At 45.8% G+C, this 24,055-nt stretch overlaps 1 protein-coding gene and 2 long non-coding RNA genes across 3 annotated transcripts in view; 1 reads left to right on the forward strand and 2 right to left on the reverse strand.

Annotated features, from left to right (window-relative positions):
* Positions 1 to 24,055, forward strand: part of LOC309352885 — a 53,059-nt gene that overhangs the window by 15,090 nt on the left and 13,914 nt on the right. The window lies entirely within an intron of this gene.
* On the reverse strand, positions 3,532 to 4,095 carry LOC309352925. The gene is made up of 2 exons (XR_014161486.1): positions 4,011 to 4,095; positions 3,532 to 3,846 (listed from the first exon to the last, which is right to left on the reverse strand). It is a non-coding gene; the product is annotated as an uncharacterized lncRNA (long non-coding RNA).
* On the reverse strand, positions 5,737 to 21,742 carry HAUS1 (HAUS augmin like complex subunit 1). Its single transcript, XM_081881667.1, has 9 exons — positions 21,602 to 21,742; positions 18,163 to 18,337; positions 16,696 to 16,831; positions 15,280 to 15,414; positions 13,375 to 13,498; positions 11,357 to 11,422; positions 8,749 to 8,820; positions 7,220 to 7,267; positions 5,737 to 6,029 (listed from the first exon to the last, which is right to left on the reverse strand). Exons 1-9 carry the CDS (start codon positions 21,620 to 21,622, stop codon positions 5,946 to 5,948), a joined length of 861 nt encoding a protein of 286 aa, XP_081737793.1. The 5' UTR covers positions 21,623 to 21,742; the 3' UTR covers positions 5,737 to 5,945.

Consider the following 24,055-nt stretch of genomic DNA (forward strand, 5'->3'; position numbering starts at 1 on the left):
AGAGCCCTTCCGATGAGGCATCTAATCATAAGCCTGCATTTTTATCAAAGCTTCTATATGTTTAATCAGGGCTTGCATTTTAAAATAAGCTTAAAGATTTTCAAATGTTTCATGCCAGGCAAAAGACCAGCTGCTTAGAAAGGCCTTGGCAATGTTTTTCCTCCTAGGAAAGGGGCCCCCTGATTTATAGCAGAAAACAATTCTCAAAGTCGTAAAAAAAGGGAGTTACAGACACTGACCTTGCATATTGCAAAGTACTAAATTAAGGGTGGATAAATAGTAAAATAATACCATTTGCCTCCCAGTAAAATGAGCCATATCTTCTTCCTAAGGTTGAAAGGCCAAGAGCAATGGAGAAGCATCTAGCTGGCTGTGAAAGGAGGGGTGTAAACTGAAGAGGCTTCTTTTAAAGCTGTTTTTTACTGAGTTCCTTTTTTTTACTTTACAAAGGCCTTATTCCTTTTAAAAGGCTACCTATGATAATGTATGAAATATATTAGCTTAAATATATTGGCTTAAATGTAATTATGCAAAGGATTTAAGAAATGCTAGATTCTTATTTCATAGAGTCATATTGCAATAGGAGACCAGAGGGGCAAATGAGCCCAGCCTCCTGCCAGACAGGAGACGCCATCGAGCACTCCTGATATATAGTTGTCAGGCCTTTTTGTTTAGAAACCATCAAATGAAGGAGATCTTTCAATGTTGATGTGAACTCAAGATCCTTGACATCTGTTGAAGATAAAAATTTAAGATTAACCATCTGTTTTAGAAGGCAATAGGGCAAGGAGGGCAAGAGGTGAGCTGGTAATTAAGATTCCTTGTTGAGACATATGTAAGATATATTACTACTTATTTGTCATTTATAGATAAGAATATATAGCTCTTTGTGTTCCATAAAAGGACAGAAGGAAGTGGGTGTATCTCTTGTGATTGGTTCTAGCAAACAGCCAATAGGAATTTCAACCAGGCTGATTGGACAGAGGCAGCCACAGGAGGAGCAAGGGGGCTGGATTAAGGAAATATAAGTGCTGGCCAGAATGGCAGGAGGCCAGGCCAGAGCTTGGTAACCATGTACCACTGTGCCTCTTATTTATTTGTCTGACAAATAAATTACTATTTTAATTTCTCTATTGCTGCGTTGAATATTTCATTCCAGCTAAGCGTTAACCACAAGCAGGGTGCTACACCGAGATTTGGTGGTTAATATAAAGGACTATCAAAAAAACCGGCAGAAAGGAACTGAGAGAGAATTAAGAGCCTCTGACGTGAGGAATCCAGGCTGATAGTATATGGACTAATGGACAATGGTTTGGGGATTGAAACCGGGAAAGGGAGGGTGGGGTTTGGGAATCCGAAGGGTGTACAAATATATTTTGATCCTTTCTATTGTTTCTTTCTTTGTATTGCTATTAGTACAAAAATGGGGAATTCGTGGAAGGGAAACAGGGTTGACCTTAGAAAAAGTCTTTAAGTATAATGATCAATGCATATAAGTTAAAATTTGATACATAAATTGAATTAAATATAATAAAAAATTAGGGTTAAAAATTTAAGGATAAGAACTTGTTGAACAAATATTTGGACACGGAATACAAGAAGGGGAGGTGAGGGGAAGTCACAGAAAAAAGTTATCGAAAATAAGGATTGTAAATGTTGAATGTTTTTCTTTTTTTTTTCTTTTTCAACTCCGTTTTTTCTCTTCTGTTCAGTTTTTTTCTCTTTTGTATTATTTGAAACTCCAATAAATATCATTTTTTTTTTAAAAAAAGAAAGTACTGGTTTTGTTTATTTGCTAAGCATTTTCGTGTTTTCATATTGCAAAACGCCCTGTGATCCTTGGATGAAAGGAGGTCTAGAAATTTAATAAATACTAATAATACAAATAAAATTATATATGTTTGTGTGAGTTGTGGAAGTGCCTCACTTCTGAATTTTGGCATCACTTTGGATCAGGCCAAAGGGCGCCCATGTAGCCCAGCCTCCTGTCCTCATGGTGGCCGACCAGATACACCAGAAGGGAAAGACGCAATCAGGATTCGAACGCAGGAGTCGCTCTCCCCTCCGGCGTTTTCCAGAAACTGCTGCCTCCAACCGTGAAGAGCACAGCCTCCTTGATGGCTAGTTGCCATCAACAGCCTCGCTCTCCTCCATAAATGGGTTAATCCACTTTTAAAGCCATCCCTCTGATCCATCACTGCTCTCCTGTTCCATAATTTCACCATGTGCTGCGTACTTTTCGTCTGCCCCAAACTTCCCTAGGATGCCTGCGAGTTCCAGTGTCTTGAGACAGGGAGAAATAACTTCTCTCCATCCATGCCAGGTGGAGTTTTATAGAACTTCTATCATGTCACCTCTTTCTCGCCTATCCTCTAAACTAAGAAAGTCCTAAAAGCTGCGACCATTCCTCAGAAGGGAGCCGCTCCATCCAATTTCAGTTGCCCTGTTCTGAACCTTTCACAACCCTAAAATATCCCTTTTGAGGGCAAGGCGAGCAGAACTGTGCACAGTACCCCACTATAAATTCCTACTATGGTGGCATTATGACAGCTGCCAGTTTGGTTTTCAGTTCCTCTCCTGGCGATCCCTAGCATTTGACTTTTCCCACAGCTATTGCGCACTAAAGGATACAGGAGCACCTCAGAACGCTGCTCAAGAAACACACAGCTGGAGAATGACGCCTTTTATACTCCCTCCTGGCCAGAAGGAGCCTATGGCCTGCCTAGGTGGGCTGTCTCAGCTCAGGATTTGAAGGCGATTGGCTGAGGCTGCTACCTGCAGCTCCGTGGCTCACCACGTGAAGGAGCTGTATACAAAACTAGCAACTTCTGGCAGCCCGTGTGCCAAAAATGGAGTGCTGCCATTTAAATTTCCCGCAGTACTTTGGAGCAACTCAATTATCAGATTTTGTTGTTGTTGTCTAGTCGTGTCCGACTCTTCGTGACCCCACGGACCAGAGAACGCCAGGCACTCCTGTCTTCCACTGCCTCCCGCAGTTTGGTCAAACTCATGCTGGTAGCTTCGAGATCACTGTCCAGCCATCTCGTCCTCTTCTCCTGCCCTCCGTCTTTCCCAACATCAAGGTCTTTTCCATGGAGTCTTCTCTTCTCATGAGGTGGCCAAAGTTTTAGCTTCAGGATCTGTCCTTCCAGTGAGCACTCAGAGGTGATTTCCTTCAGAATGGAAAAGTCTGATCTTGTTGCAGCCCATGGGACTCTCAAGAGTCTCCTCCAGCACCATAATTCAAAAGCATCAATTCTTCAGGTTCTTTAATTCCTCCTCACTTTCTGCCATCAAGGTTGTGTCATCTCCATATCTCTGGGACAAAATGGTAAATTTAAAGTAATAACTTGTAGCCCACCTGGCACAGAAGACCCCAGGCAGACTTCAGCTCCTGTCAGCTTGATCCCCCATCAGCTCCCCAAAGATGGTTGGGGTGCTAGTATTGGGCCCAACTAGCATTTACTGGGAGTAGGCGGGAGTGGGCAAGAGAGAAATGGAGCTGGTTGTTTCTATAAAGTTTCTATAAAGTTTTTATTTTTTTAATATTTTATTAAGTTTCCATTTTATAATATATAGACCTAACTGAAGCAGAAGACATAAAGATGAGGTGGCAAGAATACACACAGGAATTATACCAGAAAGATATGGATGTCTCGTACACCCCAGGTAGTGTGGTTGCTAACCTTGAGCCAGACATCCTGGAGAGTGAAGTCAAATGGGCCTTAGAAAGCACTGCAAATAACAAGGCCAGTGGAAGTGATGGTATTCCAGCTGAACTATTTAAAATTTTAAAAGATGATGCTGTTAAGGTGCTACATTCAATATGCCAGCAAGTTTGGAAAACTCAACCGTGCAGTGGCGTAGCGTGGGTTGTCAGCATCCGGGGCAAGGCAAGTAATTTGCGCCCCCTAACCCAGTAGGGGCAGAGAGCTGCGAGTGCGAGCATGCCCCCCCAGATGTTGCGTCTGGTGCAGCCGGCCCCCCCTGCACCCCCCACGCTACGCCACTGCAAAAGTGGCCAGAGGATTGGAGAAGATCAGTCTACATCCCAATCCCAAAGAAGGGCATGATAATATTCCTGCTTATTTAACTTATATGCAGAATTCATCATGCGAAAGGCTGGGCTGGATGAATCCCAAAACGGAATTAAGATTGCCGGAAGAAATATCAACAACCTCAGATATGCAGAAGACTGTGATCACTGCAAATGACAAACCTAGACAGTAGTGAATATATAGATACACCCTCATTACTCACATTGCTTTTTGCTCATATGAGCTGATTGACTCCCCCACACCCCACCCCGATTCATGGTTACCTTAATTCTTTACTATATCATCACATTTGTACTTTTTCCTAATTACTTTTCCCATTGTTGTTGTTTAGTCGTTTAGTCGTGTCCAACTCTTTGTGACCCCATGGACCAGAGCACACCAGGCACTCCTGTCTTCCACTGCCTCCCGCGTTTGGTCAGACTCATGTTTGTAGCTTTGAGAACACTGTCCAACCATCTCGTCCTCTGTCATCCCCTTCTCCTTGTGCCCTTCATCTTTCCCAGCATCAGGGTCTTTTCCAGGGAGTCTTCTCTTCTCATGAGGTGGCCAAAGTACTGGAGCCTCAGCTTCATGATCTGTCCTTCCAGTGAGCACTCAGGGCTGATTTCCTTAAGAATGGATATGTTTGATCTTCTTGCAGTCCATGGGACTCTCAAGAGTTTCCTCCAGCACCAGAATTCAAAAGCATCAATTCTTCGGCGATCAGCCTTCTTTATGGTCCAGCTCTCACTTCCATACATCACTACTGGGAAAACCATAGCTTTAACTATACGAGCCTTTGTTGGTAAGATGATGTTTCTGCTTTTTAAGATGTTGTCTAGATTTGCCATCACCTTTCTCCCAAGGAGCAGGCGTCTTTTAATTTTGTGACTGCTGTCACCATCTGCAGTGATAATGAAGCCCAAGAAAGTAAAATCTCTCACTGCCTCCATTTCTTCCCCTTCTGTTTGCCAGGAGGTGATGGGACCAGTGGCCATGATCTTCGTTTTTTTGATGTTGAGCTTCAGACCATATTTTGCGCTCTCCTCTTTCACCCTCAATAAAAGGTTCTTTAATTCCTCCTCACTTTCTGCCATCAAGGTTGTGTCATCGGCATATCTGAGGTTGTTGATATTTCTTCCGGCGATCTTAATTCCGGCTTGGGAATCATCCAGCCCAGCATTTCGCATGATGAATTCTGCATATAAGTTAAATAAGCAGGGGGACAATATACAGCCTTGCCGTTCTCCTTTCCCAATTTTGAACCAATCAGTTGTTCCATGTCCAGTTCTAACTGTAGCTTCTTGTCCCACATAGAGATTTCTCAGGAGACAGATGAGGTGATCAGGCACTCCCATTTCTTTAAGAACTTGCCATAGTTTTCTGTGGTCGACACAGTCAAAGGCTTTTCCCATTACCATTGTCATATTATTTAAATAAAATGTAAAAAGGTAGAATCATCAACATTACAAGTCTTCTTAAGTCAATGCTGCTAGTGTTGTTAAATTGTCTTTCAAGTATGGTATAAATTTACCCCGGTCTTTTTGGAAAGCTTGATCACACTGGTTTCGGATTTTCCCAGTCAGCTTCCTAAAGTTAATCAAACCTTGAATGGTTTCTGCTCCTGTATACAATAAGAGTACCGCCTGGAGGGCAGCAGTCAAATCAGATTGCTACACATGTTGATTGTAAAGGATGGTTCAGAAACACTGTTTTATTGTTCATTCTCATGGGGGAAATAGAAAAAAATGTATGCAAAACATGAAGCTGTATATTTTTTAAAATAAAAAAGGCGGAGAAAGGGAAGTGAAGGAGAGAGGACAAAGGCCACATGAACATAAGAAAGATATACCAAGAGCCACAGAATTTACAATATAGAACTGCCCTTTTCTTTCTGCACCAAGGTCATTAGGAAAAGTGACGTTTGGTAGATAAAGGGACCGTAAGTGCTGTCATATCCACCTTTGCTGAAACCTCGGCCTCAAGAGCTTCCTAGGAAAAGAAGAGAAAAGTCAGCACCAATATTTGGATGAGAGTTAAGACACCCTCCTCAACACACAAACATGGAATGGCATGGCAACGTACCATACAGATGCTTCCCACAAGCTGAAACCAACCAAAAAGGAAATTGGGATGACAGGCATTATTAATCCAACAGATTTATATCCCGCTTTTTAAGAGCATGTTTTCGCAAAGTGGCAAACACGATACCCAAAGCAAACACCAACCAACAATACAATAGAAAATGCTCAGACATTCAAAACCCTTAACAGAGACAGTACGGTCAAGCCAACGTTGTGATGAAACAGAATAGGTCAGAATGAAAAGATTTTAGATGTTGTGGAACTATAATCTCCACGCAGCATGGCCACTGGTCAGGGATGGTCTAGTACGCAACACCTTAGAGGGGTTTTGTGGGGATTAAATGAGGAGGGGGAGAATCATGTACGCCACCTCGAGCTTCTTGGAGAAAAAGGTGGGTTATAAATTTAACAAGTAACAAATAAATGTGAAAGGGACGCGGGTGGCGATGTGGGTTAAAACCACAGAGCCTAGGGCTTGCCGATCAGAAGTTCGGCGGTTCGAATCCCTGCGATGGGGTGAGCTCCCGTTGCTCGGTTCCTGCTCCTGCTAACCTAGCAGTTTGAAAGCACGTCAAAGTGCAAGTAGATAAATAGGTACCGCTCCAGAGGGAAGATAAATGGCATTTCCGTGCTCTGCTCTGGTTCACCAGAAGCGGCTTAGTCATGGTGGCCACATGACCCGGAAGCTGTACACTGGCTCCCTCGGCCAATAAAGCGAGATGAGCGCCACAACCCCAGAGTTGTCCGCGACTGGACCTAATGGTCAGGGGTCCCTTTACCTTTAAATAAATGTGAAGAGGAGGAATGGTTGACAGGCTTAGATTTGCACTTGAACCTCTCTCTCCATTGCTTGATGTGCAGAGATAAGCACAAAGCACTTTAGGGGAAGGCAGAGATGGACAGTGGCTTGAGCTTATATAGGGAGGTGGCAATTTCTCATGCTGCCTTTAGGAGAGAAGAGGTCTGGCCCACCCCACCCAGTTTCTCCACCCCTCCAAAATATTCCTGGACAACAAAAATGCACCAAAATAGCCCAGAAGACCAGCCTGTCCACCGGTTCAACTAAGAGAACATATTAATACCAACAAAAGCACCTACCAGCTCCCTCTTTGCTTCTTCGATCTTCACTCGTGCGAGAGAAGGACTCTGAAAAGAGCAGTAGAAAGACATTTAGGCAGATGTAGGGGTTTTCCACGCTCCTGTCTGAATTTTTGAAATCAAGCAAAAGGTCTATGGAGGTATTGCTGCCCCCCAAAAAAACTTTAAAAAGAGAGTTTTTAAAGTGCATTTGTTCAGCACACACTCCAGTCCCATCAGAAATCATTCTATGAAATGTAGACGGATAGCCAATGAAGAAGAGTGAGTTTGGAACAAAGATACTTCAGTGTCCAGCAGCAATCTGAAGGTTTCTTGACCCCTCAAACAACCCTACCCACCTTCCTTCTTGCCACTCATGTCTGCAACTGCTCACCAGAAGGGCTGCAACTGTTAACTGGAGCAACATTTGCGGACGCGGGTGGCGCTGTGGGTAAAAGCCTCAGTGCCTAGGGCTTGCCAATCGAAAGGTCGGCGGTTCGAATCCCCGTGGCGGGGTGCGCTCCCGTTGCTCGGTCCCAGCGCCTGCCAACCTAGCAGTTCGAAAGCACCTCCGGGTGCAAGTAGATAAATAGGGACCGCTTACTGGCGGGAAGGTAAACGGCGTTTCCGTGTGCTGCGCTGGCTCGCCAGATGCAGCTTGTCACGCTGGCCACGTGACCCGGAAGTGTCTCCGGACAGCGCTGGCCCCCGGCCTCTTGAGTGAGATGGGCGCACAACCCTAGAGTCTGTCAAGACTGGCCCGTATGGGCAGGGGTACCTTTACCTTTACTTTACCGTATTTTTCGCTCTATAAGACGCACTTTTACCCTCCTAAAAAAGGGGAAGTGTGTGTGCGTCTTATGGAGCAAATGCAGGCTGCGCAGCTATCGCTGAAGCCAGGAGAGAGAGGGTTCAGTGTGCTTGGCTTCAGGGATAGCCGTAGGAAGCCTCTTCAGGGCAACGGGAGGAACGCTGCCCCTGTCCTGAAGAGGCTTGACACGGCTATCCCAGAAGCCAGAACAGCAAGAGGGATCGCTGCTTTCGCTGTGCAGAGATCCCTCTTGCTGTTCTGACTTCGCTTTGCTGGAGAGGCGCTGCGCAGAGAAGGAGAGAATACATGTATTTTTTTTTCTTGTTCTCCTCCTCTAAAACTAGGTGCGTCTTATGGCCGGGTGCGACTTATAGAGCGAAAAAGACGGTATTTAAAAACAAGCATAATAGCATGCATATATGTACAAGTGCTGTAGGAATAATAGTAATTCTATAGCCTTGGCAGCAAAGAAAGCTCTGCAATCATGTTTTAAGCTCCTTTCAAATGTCTGCTAACCCATAACCCTCATGTCAGGCCGAACTTCCAAAAGCATCCTGAGCCAAGGGATACATGCCAATATTTTAAACTAGCCCTTGGGCAGTCTGGTGCTTTCCTGGCGATTTGAGCCACAGCAGCCAGCATCCCTGACAATTGGCACCATATTGGGTAAGTCTGCTGGAAGTTGAGCTACAATGCTAGAATTCTACAGTTCTAAGAGAAGCGGGGTACGGGAGATTACAGGGGTCAGGTCCAGATACGACTCCAGTTTCTTCTTCAAAGGTACTGCCTGCTTCTTTAATTCCGCTAGATTCTGTGGATGGAAACAAAACAAACCATTCACACAGTAACTCAGTCTTTTTCCCACCAGAAATAAAGAAAGAAAGAAATGTAAGATTTGGGTGGGTGCTTTTTAGCCTCACGATCTGCAATAAACGACACTACAAAGCAGTCTGCAAAATATGCATGCCTATCTACACACGAGACGCGGGTGGCGCTGTGGTCTAAACCACTGAGCCTAGGGCTTGCCGATCGGAAGGTCGGCAGTTCGAATCCCTGCTACAGGGTGAGCTCCCATTGCTTGGTCCCAGCTCCTGCCAACCTAGCAGTTCGAAAGCACATCAAAGTGCAAGTAGATAAATAGGTACCAGTCCGGCAGGAAGGTAAAAGGTGTTTCCGTGTGCTGCTCTGGTTCGCCAGAAGCGGCTTGGTCATACTGGCCACATGACCCAGAAAAACTGTCCGCGGACAAACGTTGGCTCCCTCAGCCAGTAAAGCGAGATGAGCGCCACAACCCCAGAGTCGTCCGCAACTGGACTTAACTGTCAGAGGTCCTTTACTTTTACCTTTTTTATCTACACACTTAATTGCAATATTTTGGGAAGAATGGACTGCAGAATTCGGTTCAGAGTTTCTGATTAGGGATGGTGAAAAATGTAGTCTAGCAACATCTAGGTGGCCAAAATCCCCCGTCTTAATCTGTATTTAGATTGTAGGAGGGGTGGAGGCCAGGGAGAAGAGAGGAAATTAGATGAAATGGGAAGCTTTATCCCTATACCAGAGGGAGAGCTTGCCTGTTTTGACAAGTATATATGCTCACTGTGGGTATAAAATGACCTGCAATGATACCAGGGGCCATTTATATTTTAATGCAGAAACAAGATGGGACTCATTTTCCCATAGCTTCATCCCACAAACCCGCTACAACACAACTGTGTGGGCAGAACCAAGTGAATGGTCACAATTCAGCCGCAACTGGGTAAAAAACACCTACGCAGCGGATACTTGCGCGTTTAAATATGCTGCAGCTACATTGTATGAGAGCCACTGTAGGCACAGCCAATTTGAACTGTGTTGTTAGATACAAAAGTGACTATCAAAAGGAAACTCAGCTGGAGGTGTGCTTATCAGTTTGGAAGAAAAACAGGGCCAAAATTAAGGGAGCAGTTTGTACATATTTAGCGGATATCCTAGCAATGCAGAAGTATATTTGTCTATCAACAGACTGGAATAAACCTCCCAAAATAGCGTGACAGCTTGGGAGCGTCCAGAATGTTTGGAATGCAGAGGTATAAGGGATTTTTTTGCCGGGGTGGGGGAAAACAAAATTGTGAGATGGGGAATAGAAGAGAGGCTTAAGTGCTCAAACCCCTAACAAGTTATAATAAATATTCTTGAGCAGCGTATTAAGGGGGGAGGGGGAGGGAGTTGGCAAGCAAAGTGAGCAGGGGCATCAGTATTAGGCAAAATTGCTTACAAAAAGTGTGCAGAAATGGGGGGAACTAAACTAAGACTGGGGAAAAAGGAAACAGAAATGAACTAACATCGATGTTTGGGTGGGGTAAAGTAAAGGTAAAGGGACCCCTAACCATTAGGTCCAGTCGTGGCCGACTCTGGGGTTGCGGCGCTCATCTTGCTTTATTGGCCAAGGGAGCCAGCGTACAGCTTCCAGGTCATGTGGCCAGCATGACTAAGCCACTTCTGGCGCACAGAAACACCATTTACCTTCTCGCCGGAGGGGATACTTATTGATCTACTTGCACTTTGACATGCTTTTGAACTGCTAGGTTAGCAGGAGCAGGGACAGAGCAACAGGAGCTCACCCCGTCGAGGGATTTGAACCACCGACCTTCTGATCAGCAAGTCCTAGGCTCTGTGGTTTAACCCACAGCACCACCCGCGTCCCGTTGGGCGGGGTATAAATAATAAATCATTATTATATTATTATTACCCTTATTTCCACGTAGACGTGCACAGGATTGCAGTCTTAGTTGAGTTTGGGTGGTTTTTTTCTTTCTGCAGCCATGCTTAGGGAAGTTTTTCATGTTTAGGGAAGTTTTTAATGTTTGATGTTTTATCGTGTTTTTAATATTCTGCTAGGAGACACCTGAAGTGGCTGGGGAAACCCAGCCAGATGGGAGGGGAAGGAAGGAAGGAATGAAGATGATGATGACGACAATGACAGTATTATTATTATTTACAATTACAGCCTATGGCTTCCCACCCCCCCAATACAAAACACCCTATTTTTGTTTGTATCTTTCATAGCTTGTGCGTCAAGAACCCAGATGGGCGGGGTATAAATAATAAGTTATTATTATTATTATTATTTCTCTCTCGCAGTATTTCAGTTAGCACTAGGGGCCTGCCCTTTGATGTGAAATCTGAATCCCTTTGCATTCTCTGAAAGATGCATCACAGAGGCATTTGGAGCTGATCTCACAATCTCTAGCAAGCTCACAGCCAACTGTCTCATCTGGGTAAATGGCATTTCCTCCCTATCATCCAGGTTGAATGCCATTCAGTGTGTCATTTTCAAACACCGTCAACATGCAAGGCGAAACACCCACCTCTGAGAGATTCACCAGAGACTCGTGAGTCAGTGAAGCATCCATCCCACACATAGATAATTGTTCCTGCCAAGAGATACAAAGCATTAAAGAGGGCAAGCAATGACTTCTGTTCAACAGACGGTACGCATTGTAGGATTACCCTCAAGAAAAAGACAGAGATGAAAAAGTCATCTTGCTAGTTCCCATATCATTAAAAATAGCAAAAATGCCATTCTGCTTCGCAAACGTATGCTTTGCACTGAGTCAGACTGTTGGTCCTCCTAATTCAGTATAGTCTACACTGACAGGAGACTTTCACAGTCCTACTTGGACATGCCAGGGGGTGAATTTGAGACCTTTCACATGGAAGCCAGATGCTCCCCCATTGAGCTAAATTATCATCATTTTATTATTTATTAAATTGATTTACAGTGGTACCTCGGAAGTCAAATGGAATCCATTCCGGAAGTCTGTTTGACTTCCAAAACGTTCGGAAACCAAGGCGCAGCTAGTGTGGTGTAGTGGTTAAGAGCGGTAGTCTCGTAATCTGGGGAACCAGGTTCACGTCTCCGCTCCTCCACATGCAGCTGCTGGGTGACCTTGGGCTAGTCACACTTCTTTGAAGTCTCTCAGCCCCACTCACCACACAGAGTGTTTGTTGTGGGGGAGGAAGGGAAAGGAGAATGTTAGCCGCTTTGAAACTCCCTAAAGGGAGCCGTTCGGGTTCCAAAGAACGCTCGCAAACCGGAACACTCACTTCCGGGTTTGCAGCGTTCGGGAGCCAAAACGTCAGAGTACCAAGGCGTATGGGAACCAAGGTATGATTGTACCACCCTTCATCACAAGATCTCAGGGTGGTTCAGAAGATAGAATACAGTCATACCTCGGGTTAAATATGCTTCAGGTTGAGCGTTTTCAGATTATGCTCCGTGGCGACCTGGAAGCGTTACTTCTGGGTTTCGGCACTCGCGCATGTGCAGACACTCAAAATGACATCACGCGCATGCACGGAAGCAGTAAAACGCGACCTGCACACGCATGTTACGTTCTACTCAGGATGTGAACGGGGCTCCGGAATGGATCCCATTCGCATCCAGATGTACCACTGTACAAGGTGCCACTGTACACTGTACAAGCACGAATAAATAGTTAAAATGAAAACAACAAAACAATAACCCCCTCCCCAACACATTTAAAAGACAGTAGAATTTTAATCAGCCCTGCGAGGCCTGGTTCAAGAGTACAGTGGTACCTCGGGCTACAGACGCTCCAGGTTACAGACGCTCCAGGTTACAGACTCCGCTAACCCAGAACTTTGCTTCAGGATGAGAACAGAAATCGTGCTCCGGCAATGCGGCAGCAGTGGGAGGCCCCATTAGCTAAAGTGGTGCTTCAGGTTAAGAACAGTTTCAGGTTAAGAACGGACCTCCAGAACGAATTAAGTTCTTAACCCGAGGTACCACTGTATAAGGAAGGCACCAGACCATTCTCCCTGGGAAGGGAGCCACTAACAGGCAGCCATTGCAGAAAAGGCCCCTTCTCATGCTACCACCCTCCGGACCTCAAATGCAGGAGGTACACACAGAAAGAACTCAGAGGATCATCTCAGGGTTTATATGGGGAGAAGCATTCTTTGAGGTATTGCGGTCCTGAGCCGTCTAAGGCTTTATAGGTCAAAAACATTATTTTGTATGGGGCCCGGAAGCTAATTGGCAGCCGGTGCCGTCAGACCAGGATTAGCATTACATGCTCAAACCGTCTTGCTAAACCTGGTGAGCTAAACAGCCAAATTCTGCACCAGGTGGAGCTTCTGAACCGTCTTCAGAGGTAGCCATTCCTCCTTTGCTACCCATGCCTCTCCATCTGCCTCCCCGCTCTGTCAAATTTAGATTGCAAGCTCCTTGGGGCAGGGGCTTTTATTATGCCACTCTGCAAAGCTGCAAAGATAGCACTATGGAAAGCATTAGTAAAAACAAGCTTCCCATTTCAATGAGCCTCCCCTACAGCAACACCAATAAAGGGTTCTTTGTGTTAACCTCTGCTGCCTTAATTCTGAATTTGAAATCTTCCACTTTGTCCTTCAGGAACTTCATGTTCTGGGACCGGTTATCAGCTTTCGCTTTTTCCACTACCAGTAGTTCTTCGGTTTTCTTAAGGTCACTACAAGAACAAAAACAGCAAAGACTTCTTATCAGTGGCAGAAATGCTTTGCTAAATGACTACATCATCTCTAAGGAGGCCAGAAAGCAAACTGCTTGTCTGCTCCCAGAACAACTCAAGAAACGTCATGTACAACTTCCATCGAAGAGGGCTAGTAGGATCTGGAATCTACAACCCTGGGGTGAACCCTACCCAAGCCCCAAATGCCCCACAGTATTCGGATTGTGGTTAGCTGGGTCATCAGGATCACACAGCATGTGCAGGTTTGCAATAAGGAAGGCTTCTCTATCGTAAGGCGAAAAGGAAAGGGGAAAATAAAGGCTCACGCTATAGCAGCTGACATTTCCAATGCAGTTTACAAAATTCAAGTAAAAGACCCAAACGTTCCCTGGCAAATCTGCCTGCCGTGAGACTGGGATTTGCAGAGGCACAACAAAGACTGCAATATGGAATATTTCCCCTGAAGGCAGAGGTGGGGAGACTTCAGGTTTAGTGGCCAAATGTAAAACCATTTGTAAATGTTCGTGAACTTTTAATCCTACAGTATGGAGGTTAACAGCAAGTCAACAGAAGTGGACCTAACGATTCCCTGTGGTGGCTAAGAAGCTTAGACTTAAGACCCTGGAAGGATAAATACCCACTGTCTACTAAAAACAACGATCTGTGCACCTAACAGTCCCAGCTACGTTTGAACTTTTTTCATATAGACATCAATTTTGTGTGGACATCTGGAGGGCTTCTACAGTGGTACCTCGGGTTAAGTACTTAATTCGTTCCGGAGGTCTGTTCTTAACCTGAAACTGCTCTTAACCTGAAGCACCACTTTAGCTAATGGGGCCTCCTCCTGCTGCCGTGCCGCCGGAGCACAATTTCTGTTCTCATCCTGAAGCAAAGTTCCTAACCGAGGTACTATTTCTGGGTTAGCGGAGTCTGTAACCTGAAGTGTATGTAACCCGAGGTACCACTATATTATGTTATATGTTTATTAAGTTATATGTTTAAGACCCTTTACCTTTTTTAACATTTAGCAATGTTTAAGTCTAAGGTGCATGTAATGATGGTGACTGATGTTTGTGGCTCTGTTGTTGTTGGAAATCAGGCCTGAATCACAATGGCCCACAATGCACTTTGCATGCTGTTTTGTGGCTATTATCTGTATGTTTTTAATAGAATATATCAATCTACATCTATCTATCTATCTATCTATCTATCTATCTACAGTCATACCTTGGAAGTCGAACAGAATCCGTTCAGGAAGTCCGTTCGATTTCCAAAAATTTCAAAAACCAAAGTGCGTCTTCTGATTGGCTGCAGGAAGCTCCTGCAGCCAATCAGAAGCCGCGGAAGCCCCATCAAACGTTCGGGTTCCAAAAGAACATTCGAAAACTGGAACACTCACTTCCGGGTTTCGATCGTTCGGGAGCCAATTTGTTCGGGAGCCAAGGCGTTTGAGATCCAAGGTACGACTGTACAGTTTTCATTCTATTAATGCTTAATTGCTTTGTAATGGTTTTTCCCCTAAGTTTTTAGCTGTTCTTATTTTATCTGCAAGCCACCTTCAGGGGGGAAGGATGGGGTATAAATAAATATGGAGGAAGGAGGAGGAGGAGGAGGAGAAGAAGCCATGAGATCAAAAGGCACATGATGCAATTCAACTGCTAACAGTTAAAAAACCCCACCCTGTTAACTGGCTGGCTGCCAGTGTGTCCGCAACCCTCCTGAAGCTGCTGAGCTCACTGGAGAAAATTTAAGCATAAAGGAAACTTCTGTCCAGCTCTTACTCTTGAAGCCGCTTTTCCAGCACCAGCGCCGAGGTGAGCTTTTTCCTCAAAGTGCTCAGTTCCAGCTCCATCTCTTTGTTTTTGGAATCTGCGGCGTCCAGCTCTGAAGTCAAATCATTGATGGCAGGAATGAAGCTAGAAACAATTGGTAATGACAATTTTTTAAAACAACAACAACAACAACCAAACAAATAGTATCAGGACTTCAGGGCTGCAAGGAGAAGCTCAGCTACCAGCCACCAAGGAAGGATTGGGCAAGCTGCGATTGGATCCATCTAGATCAGGGTTGTCTACACAAACGGGCAGCAGCTCTGCACGAGTCCTGGCTGCGTACATTCACAGCCCTACCTGGAAGTGGTGAGGACTAAACTCAGGAACCTATGCATGCAAAGGAGATGCTCTTCCACAAAGCTGTGGCCCTCTCCCCACTTACCTTTTTGGCTCATTCACACAAACTGCTAATAAGACCCTCTAGAGTATGGCAACACAGAACTCATGGGCCGCACAATAAATTAAATTTTCATATCGTAAATTAATACAGTGTTACCTCGGGATGCGAATGGGATCCGTTCCGGAGCCCCATTCGCATCCTGAATAGAACGTAAGACATGACAGTGTGCCTGTGTGCGCGCAGGTCGCGTTTTGACGCTTCCGCGCATGCGCGTGACGTCATTTTGAGCGTCTGCGCATGCGCGAGCGGTGAAACCCGGAAGTAATGCACTCCGTTACTTCCAGGTTGCCACGGAGCGCATCCCGAAAGCCCTCAACCTGAAGCACATTCAACCCGAGGTATGACTGTATTCAATATTATTTAATATACACAATATATTTAATTAAATAGATACAATTAAATACACAATTAATAGATTTCATTTATTAAACAAATTCATTACACCAACAGGTGAATGAGTTTTCATTAACAACACATGAAACACACAAAATATTTTTTTAAGGATTTAAGGGGTTTTTGGGGACCATCCATTCATGAAAGCACACTGTCTGTGAAAAGTTCATTCACAGGAAGGTTGAATGAGGCTTACACCCTAGTAAGTATATTTATAATTGCAGCCTTGAACTACCCATTCCAGAGTAGTAGAACATTTATTTGTTCTGTTTATTTTTAGAATTTCTTTCCCTCCCTTCACTGTAAGCTCCCAGGTTGCTGACTGCAACTATATGATATAAACACAGGTTAAAACAATTCCGATTGTAAAAACAGACAAACCATTCAAACAAAAACAGGACGTGATTCTCTCTTTAAAACCCTCTCTCATCTCCCTCTCTCAGTAAGACTGTAGGTGCAAAAGGCACTCAAAGTTCATGAAACTGCAGCGCTTCTTCATGCAAACCGAGCGCGAGACTGAACACCCAAAAGAAGCTTATCTGATAACAGAGAAAACCAAAGGCACACATTACCTTGCAAGGGAAGTGTCCTTTGTTTCAAGGGCTAAAGCTGTGTCTACCAATGTGTTCAGATAGCTGGTGCTGCCCTTAGACATGTTGCTGAAAGAAAGATTCAGACTCTCGGTCAGAAGATCCTGTAGGTAGGTGCCTGGGGGGAAATATATATATATATTAAAAAACACATTTCTATAAAGCAGGCCACAGAAGAGAGGAACTCTGAGTACAGTGGTGCCTCGCAAGACGAAAAGAATCCGTACCGCGAGTCTCTTCGTCTTGCGTTTTTTTCGTCTTGCGAAGCAAGCCCATTAGCGGCTTAGCGGATTAGCGCTATTAGCGGCTTAGGGGCTTAGCGGATCAGCTGATAAGCGGCTTAGCGGATCAGCGGCTTAGCGGCTTAGCGGATCAGCTGATAAGCGGCTTAGCGGATCAGCTGATAAGCGGCTTAGCGGCTTAGAAAAAGGGGGGTAAAGGAAAAAAAGGAACTCGCAAGACATTTTCGTCTTGCGAAGCAAGCCCATAGGAAATTCGTATTGCGAAGCACCTCCAAAACGGAAAACCCTTTCGTCTAGCGGGTTTTCCGTCTTGCGAGGCATTCGTCTTGTGGGGCAGCACTGTAGTTCGAAAATTGGTGCCTTGACTGGAGGAGAAACTACACCTAAGACAGTTGTTGTGTGCAACAGGAATAAACAATATAGTGCCCTGAAGATGTTGTTGCAACTCCAAACTCCTATAGTCCCCAATCTTTGGGACACGCTGGCTGGGACTGAGGAGAGTTGGCCATCCCTGGCGTACAGTTTTAAAGAACTATAATAAGGAGGAGAGAGGTTATTGTATTTTAGTGTTAGGTTATTGTATTTTAGTGTTCTGCTGGAAGCCGCCCAGAGTGGCTGTGGAAACCCAGCCAGATGGGCGGGGTATAAATAATAAATTGTTGTTGTTGTTATTCTAAAGCATGGGTAGGCAAACTAAGACCCATGGGCTGGAACAGGCCCAATTGCCTTCTGAATCCAGCCCATGGATGGTCAGGGAATCGCTGCATGGATCGCCAGCGCACGCATTCTTTCCCTCTCCCTCCCACGGCAGCGGCGGCGCCTCCTCCCTCCCTCCTCCTGGCTTCTCCCTGACCTGCCTAGAGGAGGAAGGGGGCTGGGTTTTGTTGGTGCCAGCAGCAGCAGCAGCAGCACTCGAGTGGCTGCCATTTTAAGCAGCCCCTCTCCAGAGCCCTTTTGTGCACCACTCATCGTCCCTACGCCTCTGCTAGCCCCTGCCGCTCGCATGACACAGGTAAGCAGCCACCAGGGCTCGTGGTGCTCTTGCATCCTTTTTTATATATATAAAAAATATAGTCCGGCCCCCCACAAGGTCTGAGGGACAGTGGACCGGCCCCCTGCTGAAAAAGTTTGCTGACCCCTGTACTAAAGCGTGTGTTTTAAGAGACACCTACCCGCCGCAACTTCGAATTTAAGTTTCCAGTCTCACCGTCAGATTCGTACTCTACCGCCTTCTGTTTCATGTCCTCGATTAACAGGCGGATGTCCCCATCCCTGGACTCATTGCACTCTGCCAGTTCGTACAAAATATCCACCGTCCGCGCATCGGCTTCGTACGGAGGGATGGGCTGATCCCCAAAGGTCTTCTTCAGCCAAGAAGCAACCTAACGGGAAAAGCAGAAAGAAACCAATTACTGTTATTTAGCGCCTTTCATCATTATAAAATATGCTGCAGTTATTTAATTATTATAATATCATACTGTTAGGATAAACATGGGATGTGGGTGACGCTGTGGGTTAAACCACAGAGCCTAGGACTTGCCGATCAGAAGGTCGGCGGTTCGAATCCCCACAACAGGATGAGCTCCCGTTGCTCTGTCCCAGCTCCTGCCAACCTAGCCTAGCAGTTCGAAAGCATGTCAAAGTGCAAGGAGATAAATAGGTACCGCTCCGGTGGGAAGGTAAACGGCGTTTCCGTGCGCTGCTCTGGTTTTGCCCGAAGCGGCTTGGTCATGCTGGCCACATGACCCAGAAAAACTGTCTGCCGACAATCGCCGGCTCCCTCGGCCAGTAAAGCGAAATGAACGCTGCAACCCCAGAGTCATTTGCGACTGGACTGAACTGTCAGGGGTCCCTTTACCTTTACCTAAGGATAAACATTGCTGGTGGCTGGGATGTTAAAGGACCATCTTCCCTTATACAGGCGTGTAGATCATCAACATCACCAGAGGAGGCCTTGCTGATAAAGACAAAAGCTTCTGAGTGTCATCTGGCAGCAGGGCCTTCTCTGGGATGGCCCCTACTCTCTGAAATGCCCTCCGCCCATGCAGGGCCGGATTTAGGTTTAATGAGGCCCTAAGCCACTGAAGGCAATGGGGCCCTTTATATGTCCCAGCAAAACTGTCGCTTTTTTATGTTGAATATATGCTACATGTTAATTTATGCACCTAATAAGTATCTAAAGCCATTTGCACATAACAAAATATGCCTTTTATGAAAGTAAGCGTTGAACTCAAATACAATTAAGAAGTATATTCAAAGTGAAATAATTATTAAGCTCTAACTTAAAATGATTTTTTACTCATAACAAACTTAATAATGCAAACACATTGGCATTTGGCAATAACAAAAGTTCCTTTAGTAGCACACTTTACAAAGACTCAATCTAGTCTCTAGAAACTTGCTATAACATGAAATAGTAATAGGTGTAAATAAATGGTGCAAACTATTAATAATTATAAACAGCAGAATGTAGGCACCACATAATAATAATAATAAATTTTATTTATACCCTGCCCTCCCCAGCCAGAGCCAGGCTCAGGGCGGCTAAGACCAGTAAAATTCCATTAAAAATAAAATAGGGGAAAAAACCAATTTAAAATACAGGTTAAAATGCAATTTAAAATGCAGCCTCATTTTAAAAGTAGCCCATAGATCAAAACCATAAGGGGAGGGAAACATAAGGGTCAGACTGAGTCCAAACCAAAGGCCAGGCGGAACAGCTCTGTCTTGCAGGCCTGCGGAAAGATGTCAAGTCCCGCAGGGCCCTAGTCTCTTGTGACAGAGCGTTCCACCAAGTCGGGGCCAGTACTGAAAAGGCCCTGGCCCTAGCTGAGACCAATCTAACCACCTTGCGACCTGGGACCTCCAAAGTGTTGTCAATTGTGGTCCTTAAGGTCCTCCACGGGGCATACCAGGAGAGGCGGTCCCGTAGGTACGTGGGTCCTAGACCGCGTAGGGATTTAAAGGTCAAAACCAGCACCTTAAACCTGACCCTGTACTCCACCGGGAGCGAGTGCAGTTGGTAAAGCACTGGGTGAATGTGATCCCACGGAAAGGACCCCATAAGGAGCCTCACTGCGGCATTCTGCACCCGCTGGAGTTTCTGGGTCAGCTTCAAGGGCAGGCCCACATAAAGCGACTTACAATAATCAAGCCTGGAGGTGACAGTCGCACGGATCACTGAAATGAGCAAACCAGTGATTGTGGCAACCAATGTTTCTGAGAGCTTCCTGAGCCCCGGAGGAACACCCTTGGATTTTCTAGTGTTTCCTGTGGCTCCCAACTCACCCTGAATTGCACATTCCGTTTCGGAGACCCCAGTCCCCTTAGAGGGGCTATTCGTGCATTGCGGCTACCGAAAAAGGGTATGTCCAACGTGTCCCCAGTTACAAATCCTACCTGTTTCAGTGGGTCACTGGGAAATACCTCCTAAGAGCTTTTCCTATGGTTCCCAGGCCGTGCCCCAATGGTCACACAACTCGGCTTAGAATAAGCTGGAGTTTAAAAATACAAGACACAACTCAGGGGTAATGAGGGGTAAAGACAAGGGTTATGAGCAGGGCCAGATTTAGGTTTAATGAGGCCCTAAGCTACTGAAGGTAATGGGGCCCTTTATATGTCCAGCTGTCCTTTGTCAACAACAAATGGTCACTGTTTTTGTGTGTGGAATATATGCTAGATGGTAATTTATGGACCTAAGAGGTATCTAAAGCCATTTGCACATGTTGCCATGTAGCCAGTCCATGCAGAATGTAGGCACCCTATATATAGAAATGAGCAAACCAGTGATATTTTAGGGAGCAGGCTAGCAGGCGGGGCCCATTACCTACATCATAGGAGCCTACACAACACAAAACACTGTTGCTGTATGTAGGTTTTATTTTATTTGTTTTTCATCTTATATTTTGGAAATGTACATCCAGTTTTTTTCCTTTAATTTTTTTTGGGGGGGGCCCAAGAGAGTGGGACCATAAAGAAGGACCATAAAGAAGGCTGATCGCCGAAGAATTGATGCTTTTGAATTCTGGTGCTGGAAGAGACTCTTGAGAGTCCCATGGACTGCAAGAAGATCAAACCTCTCCATCCTTAAGGAAATCAGCCCTGAGTGCTCCCTGGAAGGACAGATCGTGAAGCTGAGGCTCCAATACTTTGGCCACCTCATGAGAAGAGAAGACTCCCTGGAAAAGACCCTGATGTTGGGAAAGATGGAGGGCACAAGGAGAAGAGGACGACAGAGGACGAGATGGAGGGACAGTGTTCTCGAAGCTACCAGCATGAGTTTGACCAAACTGCGGGAGGCAGGGGAAGACAGGAGTGCCTGGCGTGCTCTGGTCCAGGGGGTCACGAAGAGTCAGACAAGACTAAACAACTAAACAACAACAAGAGAGTGGGGCCCTAAGCTACAGCTTGTTTAGCTTGTAAGTAAATCTGGCACTAACTATCCCAGTGTCATTCAGGTGGGCGCTTAGTAAAAATTTACTCGTTTGCTCAGCTTTCCCCTGACCACTCGCCCTTTACTCTCCTGCAGCACTGCCTTCTCCCTCTTCAATTCGCCCTTCCCATCTGCAAAGCGCTTTCCTCTCCGGAAAGATCCCAGGGAGAGAGAGAGAGAGAGAGAGAGGGGGGTGGCTTCCACACCGGCTCACCTTCTCCAGCTTCGCCTCCATCCCTGCCAGCTCCTCTTGCGTTGCAAACCTCCCGCTTTTGCTCTTCCTCGGCAACTCCCCCCGTCGCGGAACGATGGCGTCACCGAGCGAGGTGCCTCTTGGGAGTTGTAGTTCGGAGGGGGGCCTAGCCTATGAATCAAAGCCCAGCCCACGCTGGGGAGGCGCTGTAACTCCCTGCCCGCCTCCGCCCGGCTGCAGAGCTCAAGGGCGCGCAAGGGGGGAGGAAGCTGCTTCGGGAAGGACAGGCGACCTTGTTTCACCCGGGAAGGGGCCGGGAAAAGCCCCCGGGGGGGTTGGGTAGAAGAGCAAAGGCAGCCGCATCGCTAATCAATGGGAAAATGCACCCCCTTGCATAGATAAGTAAGGGGTCAGCAAACTTTTTCAGCAGGGGGCCGGTCCACTATCCCTCAGACCTTGTGGGGGGCCGGACTATATTGGGGGGGGGCTGTTAACGGCGAAATCTAAGGGCTCCCTTGGACAAAAAACAAGGACACCAGCCAGGAATACCAGAGCAAAACAGCAGCCAGTAGGCTTGGTCTTGATTGAAGACTATCGCCACAGGACTCCCACCGGCCACCAGGTGGAACAAGATGGAAGCCCTGGGCAAAAGAGCCCCCAAACTTTTATTAGCTGCTAATCCCCATGTTGTTGTTTAGTCGTGTCCGACTCTTCGTGACCCCTTGGACCAGAGCATGCCAGGCACTCCTGTCTTCCACTGCCTCCCGCAGTTTGGTCAAACTCATGCTGGTAGCTTCGAGAACACTGTCCAACCATCTCATCCTCTTCTCCTGCCCTCCGTCTTTCCCAACATCAGGGTCTTTTCCAGGGAGTCTTCTCTTCTCATGAGGTGGCCAAAGTATTGGAGCCTCAGCTTCAGGATCTGTCCTTCCTGTGAGCATTCAGGGCTGATTTCCTTCAGAATGGATCGGTTTGATCTTCTTGCAGTCCATGGGATTCTCATGAGTCTCCTCCAGCACCATAATTGAAAAGCATCCATTCTTCAGTGATCATCCTTGATGGTCCAGCTCTCACTTCCATACATCACTACTGGGAAAACCATGGCTTTAACTATACAGACCTTTGTTGGCAAAACTACATCACTCATACTTCATGGTTACATCATGAGAGGGGAGGTCTGGTGTCAGGAATCTGAGCATCCTGGACCCTGCCCCATGGTTCCCCTTGCCCTCCAACAAACACCCATCAAGTGTAACAAAAAGATACTTACATTTCCCTGTTTCCGAGCCAGGTTAATCACACCCTTTTGTCTTCATGTGGGTTTATTTCTGGAATGGCTACCTGTCTGGCACTCAGGTATCAGGATGCCAGGGATTATCACTCAGGCAGAGGTGCTGCTGAGTAGCTGAGCTCACATGTCTATATGAATTTCTGAAGTTTCCCCAGTGAGCCAGTACATAGATACATTTAGCAGTGAATTGTTAAATTTGGTATCCAGAAGCAAAGACCCTTTGAATAGATAGGAAGAAACTGTGATTAAGTATTTTGTGGGGACAAATCACAAAAGTCACAAAAGCAATTGTGCTGGTTTGGGTAGTGGGCTGCATGTGCATGATATCTGCTGGAGGGGCAACCCCCCCAACCTATACATAAATTCCTGCAACAGGTGGGGAAATGAACAAATTCCTATGCCCCATGAATAACCCAGAGATGCATTTTAAATAAAAGCACATATTCTGCTCATGTAAGAACACCAGGCAGGCCCCACAAATAACCCAGAGATGCATTTTACATAAAAGCACACATTCTACCGATGTAAAAACACGCTGATTCCCAGACCGTCCATGGGCCAGATTTAGAAGGCGATTGGGCCGGATCCGGCCCCCGGGCCTTTGTTTGCCTACCCATGGATAAGACAAAGGCCGCTATTGAACTGGTGCATCAAGGATTTCATGTCCACAGTATATTGTAGCACTATTGCACCGTGGTGCTCTTTTATCGCACACTCAACAGAACGTCATGTACATTGGGCACCTCCTGGACTCGCACCTGAAACTTTGGAACATTTCCCCATAGGAACCTGTGCTTAGAGGGTGGCGGGTGAGGAGGGGGCCTTGTCGGATGAGGGTTCCCAAACTTTACGTTTCTTTTGAAAAACAAATAACAAAAGGTGTGTGCGTATACAGTGCTTCCATCATATTTACTGGAGATGCCTATCTTTTCAATATTATAATTATTACGTATTATTATTATTATTTTATTATTATCAATCATCCGAGGGTGGTTTACTGAATAAACACACAAAAATACATACTGTATTACGTAACAGTATTATGAAGAGAATATATTTTCGTCGCATTTGAGGTGTGCCTACTTTATGTGTTTTTCGAAATATTATTAAAAACAGAAGACACACCCGTCCTCCCTCACTCCCTAAGAAAGTTGGGATCTGGCAATGAGGGCTGCCGTCCTGGC

This window comes from Podarcis erhardii (genome assembly GCF_964252035.2).
Source record: "Podarcis erhardii genome assembly, chromosome: 11".
Classification (NCBI taxonomy): Eukaryota; Metazoa; Chordata; class Lepidosauria; order Squamata; family Lacertidae; genus Podarcis; species Podarcis erhardii.